The 12,358-nt window shown below is 42.5% G+C and overlaps 1 protein-coding gene across 2 annotated transcripts in view; it reads left to right on the top strand.

The window, feature by feature from the left end:
* The window catches only part of Cdkl4 (cyclin dependent kinase like 4), a 31,305-nt gene extending 22,012 nt beyond the window's left edge, over nucleotides 1–9,293 (top strand). Inside the window, exons 8-10 of one of the 2 annotated variants that reach the window (XM_051175146.1) lie at nucleotides 371–427; nucleotides 3,311–3,445; nucleotides 9,110–9,293. In XM_051175146.1, coding sequence (XP_051031103.1) covers nucleotides 371–427; nucleotides 3,311–3,445; nucleotides 9,110–9,211 — 294 coding nt within the window. In that variant the 3' untranslated portion in view covers nucleotides 9,212–9,293. The remainder of the gene's footprint in view (nucleotides 1–370; nucleotides 428–3,310; nucleotides 3,446–9,109) is intronic. The other variant, XM_051175145.1, reaches the window with a different exon arrangement.
* Nucleotides 9,294–12,358: the final 3,065 nt, after the last annotated feature.

Raw genomic sequence — 12,358 nt, 5'->3', positions numbered from 1 at the left:
AAGCACGGTGACAGGATCTCGGGTGGGTGTATTTCATACTTGAACCGTCCCTGTTCCCTTCCCTCTCAGGATTACTAGCACCAAGAGTAAGTCATTGCCAAATTAAGACCGTAACTCTGGTTTTATACTATACTACCAACGTATGTAAAAACGTACTTAAAAAAACCTCAAAAGGGTCACCCAAATGTTTTGCCAAATACACACTGTGGGTGGGGAGATGACTCAGTGTAGAACGTTTGCCTAGCGTGCACAAGGCTATAAACCTAGCTCCCCAAGACTATGAAATACGTAATACATACATACATACACACATTCACACATGCATATTCATTACTTTGTGGTTATGTGACACTGAAATTCTGTTTTCCAGGAGACTCTAGAAGAAAAATTCTCAAATGTTCAGCCTGTGGCTTTAAGTTTCATGAAGGTATGTGGGAATTAACTATAATTATTGAACCTGGTCATTTAGCACAGAGGCGAGGGAGGCTATTTGGAACATAGTGCCAAAGTAGGGAACAGTAATTTAAAATGGAAAGAGGGGGAGGGAGGTGATAAAAGTGCTCATGCCTATGCCTGATGACCTGGGCACAATTCCTGAAACCCTTTTAAAGATGGAGAGCACTAACTTCACGGTTATCCTCTGTACCCACCCCCACCCTGACATGTTCTATGACATGTGTGCCCCCCCCCCACACACACATCCCTCTCACACACAAACAACTTTTAAATTATTTTTTAGAATGAAAGGAACTCCCACCTTGGACTTTGTAGTTTGTTTCCCAAATCCTGACTTCAGACCTTTTACCAGGTTTGGAGCTGGCTGAGAGGAAGTCTAAGGACTCATCCAGTTGTATAGAAATTGTTATTTGGGGAGATGATGACTCAAGAGCCCTATCTCCATCAAATCAGTATCAGTACTCAATAGAGTAACCAATTGCCCAGGGGTGGTGGTGTATGCCTTTAATCCCAGCACTTGGGAGGCAGAGGCAGGCTTATCTCCAAGTTTGAGGCCAGCCTGGTCTACAGAGCAAGTTCCAGGACAGCCAGGGCTACACAGAGAAACCCTGTCTTGGAGAAAAAAAAAATTAATCAAGCAAGACATTGTTCTCGTCTGAAGCTCCAAAGCATCTCAGGATGGCAGCCTCTCCTTAGACTCTGAAAATGCTTCTTTAGTAAACAACTCATTTAATGGCCTCCATTTCCATAGACTGAAAACCCCACATAAGAATGCGAATGAATTCAAGACGAAAGTGTGCTGAGTTTGAAAGTGTGATGATTAGCTTTAAGTGCCAACGTGGTGTAGCCTAGAGTCACCTGGCAAGAAGACTCAGTGAGGCATTTTCTAGATTAGGTTGGCCTGTGGGCATGTCTGTGGAGAGGGGGTAGGGTTGCCTTGATTAAATTAATTGAGATGGTAAAACCTGCCCACAGTGAGTGGCACCTTTCCCTGGGCAGGGCATACTGGGTTGTGTAAGAGTAGAAAGAGTGAGCTGGGCCCTGCTGAGTCACCGCTTTCTCCTCTTGTGGGTATAATATGACCATTGCTCCATGTTCATGGTTCCTTTTATTTCTTCTTCAATGGCACCAAAACCAGTATCTAACATATAAAAGGCACTTACTATATATCATTAAATGAAACCAAATAGACGAATGTTATTAAGAAACCCACATGGTAATTTTCAATTTACCAGAAGCTGATGGTTGAAACATTTTCTGTTTGCTTAGTCTTCCATCTTTGATGTAATTTTTGGTCGTTTATCTGTTCTTTACTGTGTGTGTATCTGTACACACACGCCATAACATGCATGTGGAGGTCACAGGACAATAGGAAGTTGGTCCTTCCGCTGTGTGGGTTCCGGAGATAGACCCCTGTCAGTCTTGGCAGCAAGCACCTTTACCCTTTGAACCATGTAGCCCAGCCTGGCCTCAAACCACCCATGTGCCCTTGGACCTGGAACTTGAATCTCTCTCTCTCTCTCTCTCTCTCTCTCTCTCTCTCTCTCTCTCTCATTCCCTCTCTCTCCCTCTCTCTCCCTCCCTCCCTCCCCCCCCCCTCTCAGGAGTTTGAGACAGGATTTCTCTGTAGCTTTGGAGCCTGTCCTGGAATTTTCTCTGTAAACCAGGCTGGCCTAGAACTCACAGAGATCCACTTGCCTCCTCCAGAGTGCTGGGATTAAAGGCATGAGCCACCAACGACACCCAGCTGGAACTTGAATTTCTAACGAGTTCCTGGTGACACTGATGCTTCTGGACTGGACAAACTGCTTCCACTCATGGCAAAAAGAGATGTCACTGATTAGAGACAACCCCTGATCCATGTGTGGCTCTCCCAGTCTCTCAAAAGATATACACACACACAGTCTCTCAAAAGCCTGAGTGGCGGGTTAGGGAGGTGTCTCTGTGAATGAAGCATTTACTGTGCAAATGTGAGGACCTGAGTTTGGATCCCCATCGCCAGTGGCATGGCGGCCCACCTGTAATCATAGCTCTCAAAAGTAGAGAAGGGGCATTCTGTAGCAATCTGGTTAGCTAGAGTACTGTACTGACCAGCTTAATGAATAAGGTGGAGAATGATCCAGGACGGCTCCCACCATCAACCTCAGGCCTCCACAGATACACATGAGCAGGTTTATCTACACACACACATGCCTCCACACATGCATGAGCACACATACACACATGCACAATACGCATACATGCATGCACATATGCACACAAACACACATGTACCCATGCAGAACCATACCTGGACACATAGACATACATGCATGCACTCACACAGGAAAGTCTTAGTTCCAAGAGCATGTCTAGCTATGAAGGAGTTCCAAGGACTTAGGTATGGCAGCACATGCCTGTAATCCCAGTACTTGGAAAATGAAGGCAGGGTGATCAGGGATTTAAGGTGATCTTTGGTTTTATTTCAAGTTCAAGGACAATTTGAGCTACATGATACTCTCTCTCAAAAAAAGAAAAAAGTTAAAACAAACAAGGACTCAATAATTTGATGGTTTATTTATTTAATTTCTTGGATTTTTTTTTTTTTTTTGACAGAGGTTCATGTGGCACAGGCACAGGCTAACCTTGAACTCATGTAGTCAAGGATGACCTTGAACTCTTGATTTTCTTGCCTTCTGAGTTCTAAGATCAAACCCAGAGCTGCATGTGCACTGGGCAAGCATCACACCACCTACATCCAGCCTGACACATCCCTTCTTAAGCCATTTGGTCACTTGTTCATTAGAGTTTTGGATGCTCAGGAGCCAAGTACGCCCATCTCTTACATCTATTTTTCTTTTCTCCCTCTCCAAAGGGGTGTCTAAAGATGAACCCAGATGACAGACTGACCTGTGCCCAACTGCTGGACAGTGCCTATTTCGATTCTTTTCAAGAGGATCACATGAAGAGAAAAGCCCGCATTGACGGAAGAAGCAGAAGACGTCAGCAGGTACCTCGGTTCACAACTTGAAGTGATCTAGAAATGTTCCCCATTCCCCCTTCTCATACTTTTCAAAGTGAAGCAAGGGGAACACTAACACTTTTGTTGCTATTGTTCTGATTTAGTTGTATTTACCTCAGGAAACATTGGTGATTGCTGTATTAAAACATATAATGGTAAAATACCCACCTCGCTGAAAAATCGTATTCTAACCATACATTTCTACAGGCGGGGTTGCCATTATGTTTCCCAATTTAGTCTCCAATTTGTGGGGTCACATGACCCTCCTGCCTCAGCCTCCCAAGTAGCTGGGATTGTAGGTAAATGGTATTGTGCCCACCCTGCACTTGAATCAGATATTGCATCCTTTCTGTTACCTTGACTGAACGTACAACCTTCCAGATGGTGTACCTAAAACCTAATAAGAGAACCCTGCTTGCAACTGGATTGAATTTTGCCATCACTGGGTTGGAATCCCACCACTTTCAGTAGCCTCTAGATCAATGTTTCTCAACCTGTGAGTTGCCACCCCTTCAGAGGTTGACCAACCCTTTCACAAGGGTTGCCTAAGACCACTAGAAAATACAGTTTTTGCATTACAATTCACAACAGTATTAGAATTACAGTTATAAAGTAGCAATGAAAATACTTTTGTGGGTAGGGGTCACCACAACATGAGGAACTGTATTAAAGGCTCACAGCATTGGGAAGGTCGAGAACCACTGACTGCTCTAAAGGATAATCTTTTGCCCATGTAGGCAGCCAAGACTGCCATTTTTAGGCTTTACCCAGAAGCCTAGGACAAACATTGTCAGATCAAAAGAGTCTGGGGCATAGTTCAGCGATGGAGCATTTGCCAGTGACAGAGCATTTGCCTAGCAATTAAGAACTATCTCTCTTAAAATGGACCAGTATGAAGGAACAAGATGGCAGAGTCTCATGAGAAACATTTCCTGCAGAAATCTTCAAAGTTAAAACAAACTTCATGATAGTAGGTTTGTCTTAAATTTCTTTCTCCTCATCAGCACCAAAAATACATAATATGTAACATAAAGGGACCTTATTACACATCACTGAAATAAACTAAATAGATGAATGTTATCTATTAATAAACCCACAAGGTAATTTTCAATTTCTCAGTTGCTGACAATTGATACATTTTGTATTTTATTAATCTACCATCTTTGAGCTAATTTTTAGTCATTTATCTGTTCAATTCCACCTATACAATTTTTATTGCACAGATCATTTTACTTTTCACTGTTAATTGCTCTCAAGTCAAGACCAGCCCTTACTTAAACAACACATAGATTAGGACTTGGGGCTGAAGATATTGCTCAGTGGTTAAAAATACTTGTTGCTCTTACAGAGGACACTAGTTTAGTTCCCAGTACCCACATGATGGCTCATAACCTTCTGTAACTCTGTTTCCAGGGGCTCTGATGCCCTCCTCTGACCTCCACATATACCAGGTAAATATGTGGCATGCATGCATGCATACATACATACATACATACATACATACATACATACATGCAAACCCCATGTCTAAGTCTCCCAGTTGAGTTTTGCAGTATCCTTGTACTAGCTTTAAAAGTATTGGAGGGCAGCTCACTCTTTAAGCCCATAGAAGTACCGGTCTTGCCTTCAAGTGTGTCTCACCAATACCAACCAGAAACTTTACAGGAATCTTCCTAATGTTTCAACCCTTTAATACAGTTCTTCATGTTATGATGACCCCCAACCATAAGATTATTTTCATTGGTACTTCATAATTTTAATTTTGCTACTGTTATGAACCATAATATAAATATCTGTGTTTTTTGATGGTCTTAGACAACCCCTGTGAAAGAGTCATTCAACCCCAACGTGGCAGCAACCCACAGGCTGAAATCCACTGTTACAAAAGAGTTTCCAAAGGCCCACTGTCAACCAAAGACTGAGAAGCAGAAGTGCAATAGGTGTTAGGCAATTTCATTTACCAAGATTTACCAACAGCATTTTTGGTGTTGGTGGGCTTCCTTGATAAACTGTGTTCTCTGTCCACACATGGTGGGACGCATATTGTACCCACTGTGAGACCTTGCCCAGCCCAAGCAGATTCCAAGAGAGCAAAGCGGGGAGGAGGGGAAGACAAGGGCCTGAGCTCAAGGAATTTGAGCTGGGCACACCGCTACATCAACAGAATGCTTGCCCAACATGTGAGAAGCCCTGGGTTTGAATCCCCAGCACTGTATAAATAGAGCCTCAGGTACCTGTAAATCCAGAACTTGGGAGACAGAGACAAGAGGGTCAAAATTCAAGGTCCACGCTCTTTGTCTTGGCTACATAGGAAGTTCAAGCTACTTAGGCCAAAAGAAAGGCAGGAGAGAGGTAAGGGATAGAGAATGGAAGGATGGACAGATTGGACTGGCTGGTCATGGTCATACACACCTGTAATGCCAGCATCCAGCATTCTGTAGGCAGGAAGACTGATGAAAGTTCAAAGCTAGCCTGACCTACATATTGAGATCCTGTTTCCCTGTCTCAAAAAAAAAAAAAAAAAAAAAAGAGTTTGGAGATTTTGAGATTTTACTGTGTGGAAGAGCCTTGAGTTTTATTACATATTCTCTATGATCCTAGTGGAGAGAATCCCCATAAAAGACCAAGCTCTCCCCCAAGAGAACTTTAAAGAATACAAATGCTAGAACACAGGCCAACACTTTAAAATAGTGGTCACTCTTACATGAGTTCAGATTCCCTGAAGAGATCGGGCCATATCTCCACCTGCAGCTCTCCCTGGGACAGAGTTAAGAAGCTGTTTCAGGTTGTATTTTTTATAGTCTATAATTTATGGTTCTAAACTGTACCTGGCTCCTGCTCTGTCATGTATACTATGTTGAACTGAATCATGTGAAGTAAAACTTCCCACTGTAGGTTTTTATTTTACTCTTTAGGGGTCCACTACCCCGCTCTCAAATAATCGCATGGAGACTTATTTACAAATGCCCAGCCTTAGCTTGGCTTGTTTCTACCCAGCTTTTCTTAAATTATCCTTTGCCTCTAAGCGTTTACCTTTCTCGATGTTATATACCTTTCCTTCCTCCTTACTCCATGGCTGGCTGTTTGGCGCCCTCTGGAATCCTCCTCTCCTAACCCCCTCTTCTATTTATTTTCTCTGCCTACCAGCCCCGCCTATTTCTCTCCCACCTAGCTATTGGTCATTCAGCTGTTTATTAGACCAATCGGGTGTTGAAGACAGGCAAAGTTAACAGAGCTTTATAGAGTTAAACAAATGCAACATAAAAGAAAGTATCACATCTTTGCAACATTAAACAATATTCTACGGCATAAATGAATGTAACACATCTTTTTTGTTTGTTTGTTTTTTGTTTTTCAAGACAGGCTTTCTCTGTGGCTTTGGAGGCTATCCTGGAACTAGCTGGTCTCAAACTCAAAGAGATCTGACTGCCTCTGCCTCCCCAGTACTGGGATTAAAGGCAGGAGCTACCACTGCCTTGAGGATGTAACACATCTTAAACTAATATTCTAGAACATCCCATTGCCCCCTAAAAGCATCGAAAACCCCGATAACCCTTTGTTCTAGGGATGCCCTGGGGATTTTGTCTGCCGGTAGCTCTGTACACCCTTTCTTGGAACCCAACTCTTTTTCTCGATGTCTCTCATATCCTTACTCTTAAGTTTGGAACCTTGGACCACTCGACCATCTTGGCACCACTATTTTCTTCATGAAGTCCTTTCCAGGTTTTTATAGAGAAGCCTTACTTTCCTTGAAGGCCCCACCCCCCACCCATTGTACTTGCATTGCACACACATTGTACCAATAGTGTCTAATGTCTCCCCCCAACCTCGAGGTCCAGTCTTGGTCCAAAGGCCCTTTCTCCTAATAAACATAACTCTTAAAGGGTAATTATACATTGTCTTCCTTTCCCTGATGAATTGTTGCCATTCTGTTATAATTATATTTAAAAGAAAGGGGATTGAAGGACAAAGGGGGATAGGTTACACAAGGGTTTTTTCACTCCTGTGGATTGGCTTCAGGTATTAAAATGTTTACCGAGACAAGACAATTGGTCTGTCTCTGCATGATAAACAACTTTCTTAAGACCCAGTGTCCAGATAGAGGAAAAGGCCTCATTTTTAAAAACACAAGGCAGGCAGGATGGTGTCTCCAGGGATTCTTGTGGAATAGCTGGTGAAAACCTTTTAAACAATGACTGCACACTCAGAAGTACCATACTGAAGTAAGCAATGGTATGGCCATGAGAACCCTGAAATTGCTCACAGGACCAAATTTTCCACTCAGGTATCAGATGAGCTCAATTTTTGGAAAAGGGAGGAAGAATGATTTTAATTTTATTTTATTATTTTCTCTTATTTTACATATCAATCCCAGCTTCCTCTCCTTCCCATCCTCCAATGCCCTCCAACCCCCCTCCCATCCCATTCCCCACCCACTCCACAGGAGGGTGAGGACTTCCAGAAGAAACCATCTAAATTTGCCACGTCATTTGGAGCAGGGCCTAGGCCCTCCCTCCTGTCTCTAGATTAAGGGAGTATCCCTCCATGGGGAATGTGTTCCCAAAGTCCTTTTGTGCACAAGGGACACATCTTGGTTCCACTGTCAGAGGTCCCATAGATTACACAGTCCTTCCAACTGAGACTCATATTCAGGGGGTCTGGGTTGGTCCAATGCTGGTTTCCCAGCTATCATTCTGGGGTCCATGAGCTCCCTCCCAATTCAAGTCAGCAGTTTCTGTGGGTCTCTGCAGCCTGGTCTTGACCCCTTTGCTCATCACTCCTCCCTCTCTGCAAGTGGACACCAGGAGTTCAGCTCAGTGTTTAGCCATGGGTGTCTGCTTCTGCTTCCATCAGCTACTGGTTGAAGGCTCTAGGATGGCATATAAGGCAGCCATCAATCTCATTATCAGGGAAGGGCATTTAAGGCAGCCTCCCCACTATTGCTCAGATTGTTAGTTGGGGTTGTCCTAGTGTCAGCTCTCTCTTCAAATCTATAATGGCTCCCTCTGTTATGGTATCCCTTTTCTTGCTCTTGTGTATTCGTCCCCAGACTCAATCTTCCTGGTCCCTCATGTTCTCCTCTCCCCTCCTCTTCTCCCCTTCTATTTCTCCTAATTCCCTTTTCACTCACTGCCCCCCCCCCAGCTCCCACTATGCTTAGGAGATCTTGTCCCTTTCCCCTTCTGTTGGGGACCTTATATGACTCTCTTAGAATCCTCCTTGCTTCCTAGCTTCTCTGGTGGTATGAATTGTAGGCTGGTGATCCTTTGCTCTATATCTAAAATCCATATATGAGTGAGTACATACCATGTTTGTTTTTTTGTGACTGGGTTACCTCATTTAGAATGGTTTCTTCAAGTTCCAGCTATTTGCCTGCAAATGTCAAGATTCTATTGTTTTGTTCCCCCCCCCCCCCCCCCCCGCTGAGTAGTATTCCATTGTGTAAATGTACCACATCGTCTTTATTCATTCTTCAGTTGAGGGGCATCTAGGTTGGAAAACATAATTTTTAAATTGGTAAGTTTTGCCATTGTTCCACTGTACATATTTTTTTAGCCATTGTTCTTGTTATTTTAACATTTTTAACCCAAATGGTACCTGTAGGAATGATTTTCAATTTACTTTCTCACTTTTGTCTTGTTCTGCCATTAGAATCAACTGTTGCCTCTTATACCTGGAAGCTGCATCTCCCCCACACCTGATGGAAGAAAACAAGTCCTCCAGTTAAAATTTGATCATCTCCCTAACATTTAGGGGACCTGCTCTTCTCAGTGTATTCATTTAACATGTAGATATATTTGGATATACATAACTCAAATTCTAACCCTAACCCTAATTCTAACCCTAACCCTAATCTAACCCTAATTCTACCCCAACCATAACTATATACCCAACCCTAACCCTAACACTAACCATAACCATAACCCTTTCACCTAATATTAACTATAACCCTAAACAGTGAACCTAACCCTAATCATAACCCTAAGTGTAAATTAACCCTAACTATATCCCCAACCCTAACCCTAACTGTAACCCTAAACCCTAACCCTACCTAACCCTAACATTAACCATAACCCTAACCTTCACCTAATATTAACCATACTCCTAAACAATGAATAAACCCTAATCTTAGCCATAACCCTAAGCATAACCATAACATTGTTCATAACCCTAACTCAGCCACTATCCCTAAACTTAACCCTAATACTAACCCTAACCCTAAACCCTACCCTAACCCCAAACCCTGACCCTAATCCTAACCCTAAACCATACCCTAACCCTAACCCTAACTATAGCCCTAATACTATCCATAACCCTAATTCAGCCACTGTCCCTAAACTTAATGCTAACCCTAAACTCTAACCCTAACTTTAAATTTAACCCTAACCCCAAAACTAAGCCTAACTTTAATGCTAATCCTAACCCTAAACTTAACCCTAATCATACCCATAACACAAACCCTAACCTAACCCTAATCCTAAATTTAACTCTAACCCTAACCATAGCCAAAACCCTAACCCTACCCCTAACCATGACTCTAACACTATCCATAACCCTAATTTGGGCATTTTCCCTAACCTAAACCTAACCCTAACCTCACACTAACCTTAACCCTAACCCTAATGTATCCATAACCCTAAACCTAAGGCTAACCCTAACCTAACCCTCACCCTAACCCTAACTCTAACCCCACCCCTAACCTATCCCTAAGCCTAAACTTAACCCTAACCCAAATTGTAACCCTAAACCTAACCCTACCCCTAACACTAACCATTACCAAACCATAATCCTGACTGTAACCCATGAACCCTAACCTAACCATAACACTAATCCTATCCTTAACCTAAGCCTAGTACTAGCCCCAATCCTAATCATAAACTATTTTGAAAACAAACCTATACCCAATCTTAACCCTAGCACTAACCCTAACACTAAACTATCCCTAAACCTAACCCTAACTTAACCCTAACCTTAAACCTAACCCTAACCTTAACCCAAACTCTATCCTAACCCTATACCTAACTCTCACCCCTAACCCTAACCCCAAACTGATGGGGGATGTATATATGTTTCTCTTATTGGTTGATGAATAAAACACTGTTTGGCCAATAGCCAATAAAGGCAGCAAGATAGGTGGAACTAGGAGATGAGGAGAATTCTGGGAAAAATAGGCGGAGAGGCTCTGATAGGATATGCCATGTGGTCACCAACGAAGTACCTGGCCCGGGCATTCTCCAGTAAGATAACACCACATGAAAATACGTAGATTTATAGAAATGGGTTTGATAATTATGACAGAGCTAGCCAATAAGAAGCCCTAGCCATTGGCCAACAGTTTAATAATTAATGTAAGTCTTTGTGTACTTATTTGGGGCTGAAGCGGCCAGGTGTGGGACCTGGTGGGACAGAAACCTCCATCTTCAAAATGGTACCATCAACGTGGGGCATGAGCTTCCAAGTAAAACGGAGCTGCAATGGGTTTCCTAGTCTCACAGTCTCATGCAGGCCATGGTACAGAGACACTGTGGCAATTGGGCTTGTATACAGCATGGCAGATTCCTGCCACAGTACACAGAGGCTGCCACATCTCCAAGCCACAGAGCATGCTGCATGATAGATTTAGCTTTTACTCATACAGAAAAATAAAGGGTTTATGGGCAGTGTGCTATAAGCTGCTTGATGGTGACACAGACCAGAGTCCAGGCAGTGAACACTTGTGGGAAGCTATCTTTTCAGGGCTGCAGTTGGAGCCAGCCAACTAACCCACGATTTGTACTTAAGAGAAGGAGCGTGGATAAAGAAGGACTAGCTAACGGAGTTAAGAGACAAGACCCAGACACAGGATAGGTGTCAGGACGGCCATTCATCCATACTGAACAAACACCCTTAGTTTATTCTTTAACAATCTCAAGTACCCAACCGAAAGAGGGGCCAATGACAGAAGACTTCTATTATCATGTGTAAGGAGTAAACAGACTTACTCCCCTTAATCCTCCAGGTATTTGGTAGTCCATCCTTCAGGGTTGAGAGTAAACACAGCTGTATCCTGGTCTGTTGTTATTTAGATAGAAACATCCTCTACCAAGGCCAAAGCATCCTGCAGCCGCTAAGCTATATATAGACTTAAAGGCATAAGAACAGTTTTGAACTCTCTGACCTTTAGTCAAAATGGAGTGGAGCCAATCTTTATGGGCCCTGAAAAATTGCCCCTTCTTAATTTAATTAATACCTGTGCTTCTGCTAGAGGACAAATGACTGTGTCTGTCTTAGGTTGTCTTCTTTCACCTTCCAGCCTTACCTGTCATTGCAACACACATTCCGTCATGTGTGACCTGTCTTAGGTCACCTGGAGGCAAAAAGATCTTACCCATCTTTGACTACCAGCCTCTGTAAAAAAAAAAAAAAAAAAAAAAACAAACGAACAAACAAACAAACAAAAAACATTAGGAGATAGTGCATCGCTTGATGCCACACACCTCTGAGCCAACTTTTTATCCAGAGTTCATAAGCAAGCTTGATAATGCTAAGCAATGCATATGCTTTTATGGCTACAACATCTCCTGTAAAAGGAGAGGATGAATCAAGGTAAAACGGCCTTTTAAAATTGGTCTGGGATGTCCCAAGTGGCTTTAGCTATATCAAAATCTAAATCTGCCTTCTTAATTACATTGTATCTAAAGATGTATAAGCGTCACATCAAATTCCTGACAGAATGAACTCTGACTTTTTTCATCCATTAACACATACACAGCACAGCAAAGGTTGCAAACATTAATAATTCTAGTATGATTAATAATAGGTACATAATTGATTTGGATTACAATTCTTATAATTTCAATTCAATCAAAGGACAATAAAATGTTCTCATGATAGGTGAAATATAAATACCTCCACAATTCT

The sequence above is a fragment of the Phodopus roborovskii genome, unplaced genomic scaffold, assembly GCF_943737965.1.
Source record: "Phodopus roborovskii unplaced genomic scaffold, PHOROB, whole genome shotgun sequence".
Lineage (NCBI taxonomy): Eukaryota > Metazoa > Chordata > Mammalia > Rodentia > Cricetidae > Phodopus > Phodopus roborovskii.
This window is presented reverse-complemented; position numbering and strand designations above follow the sequence as displayed.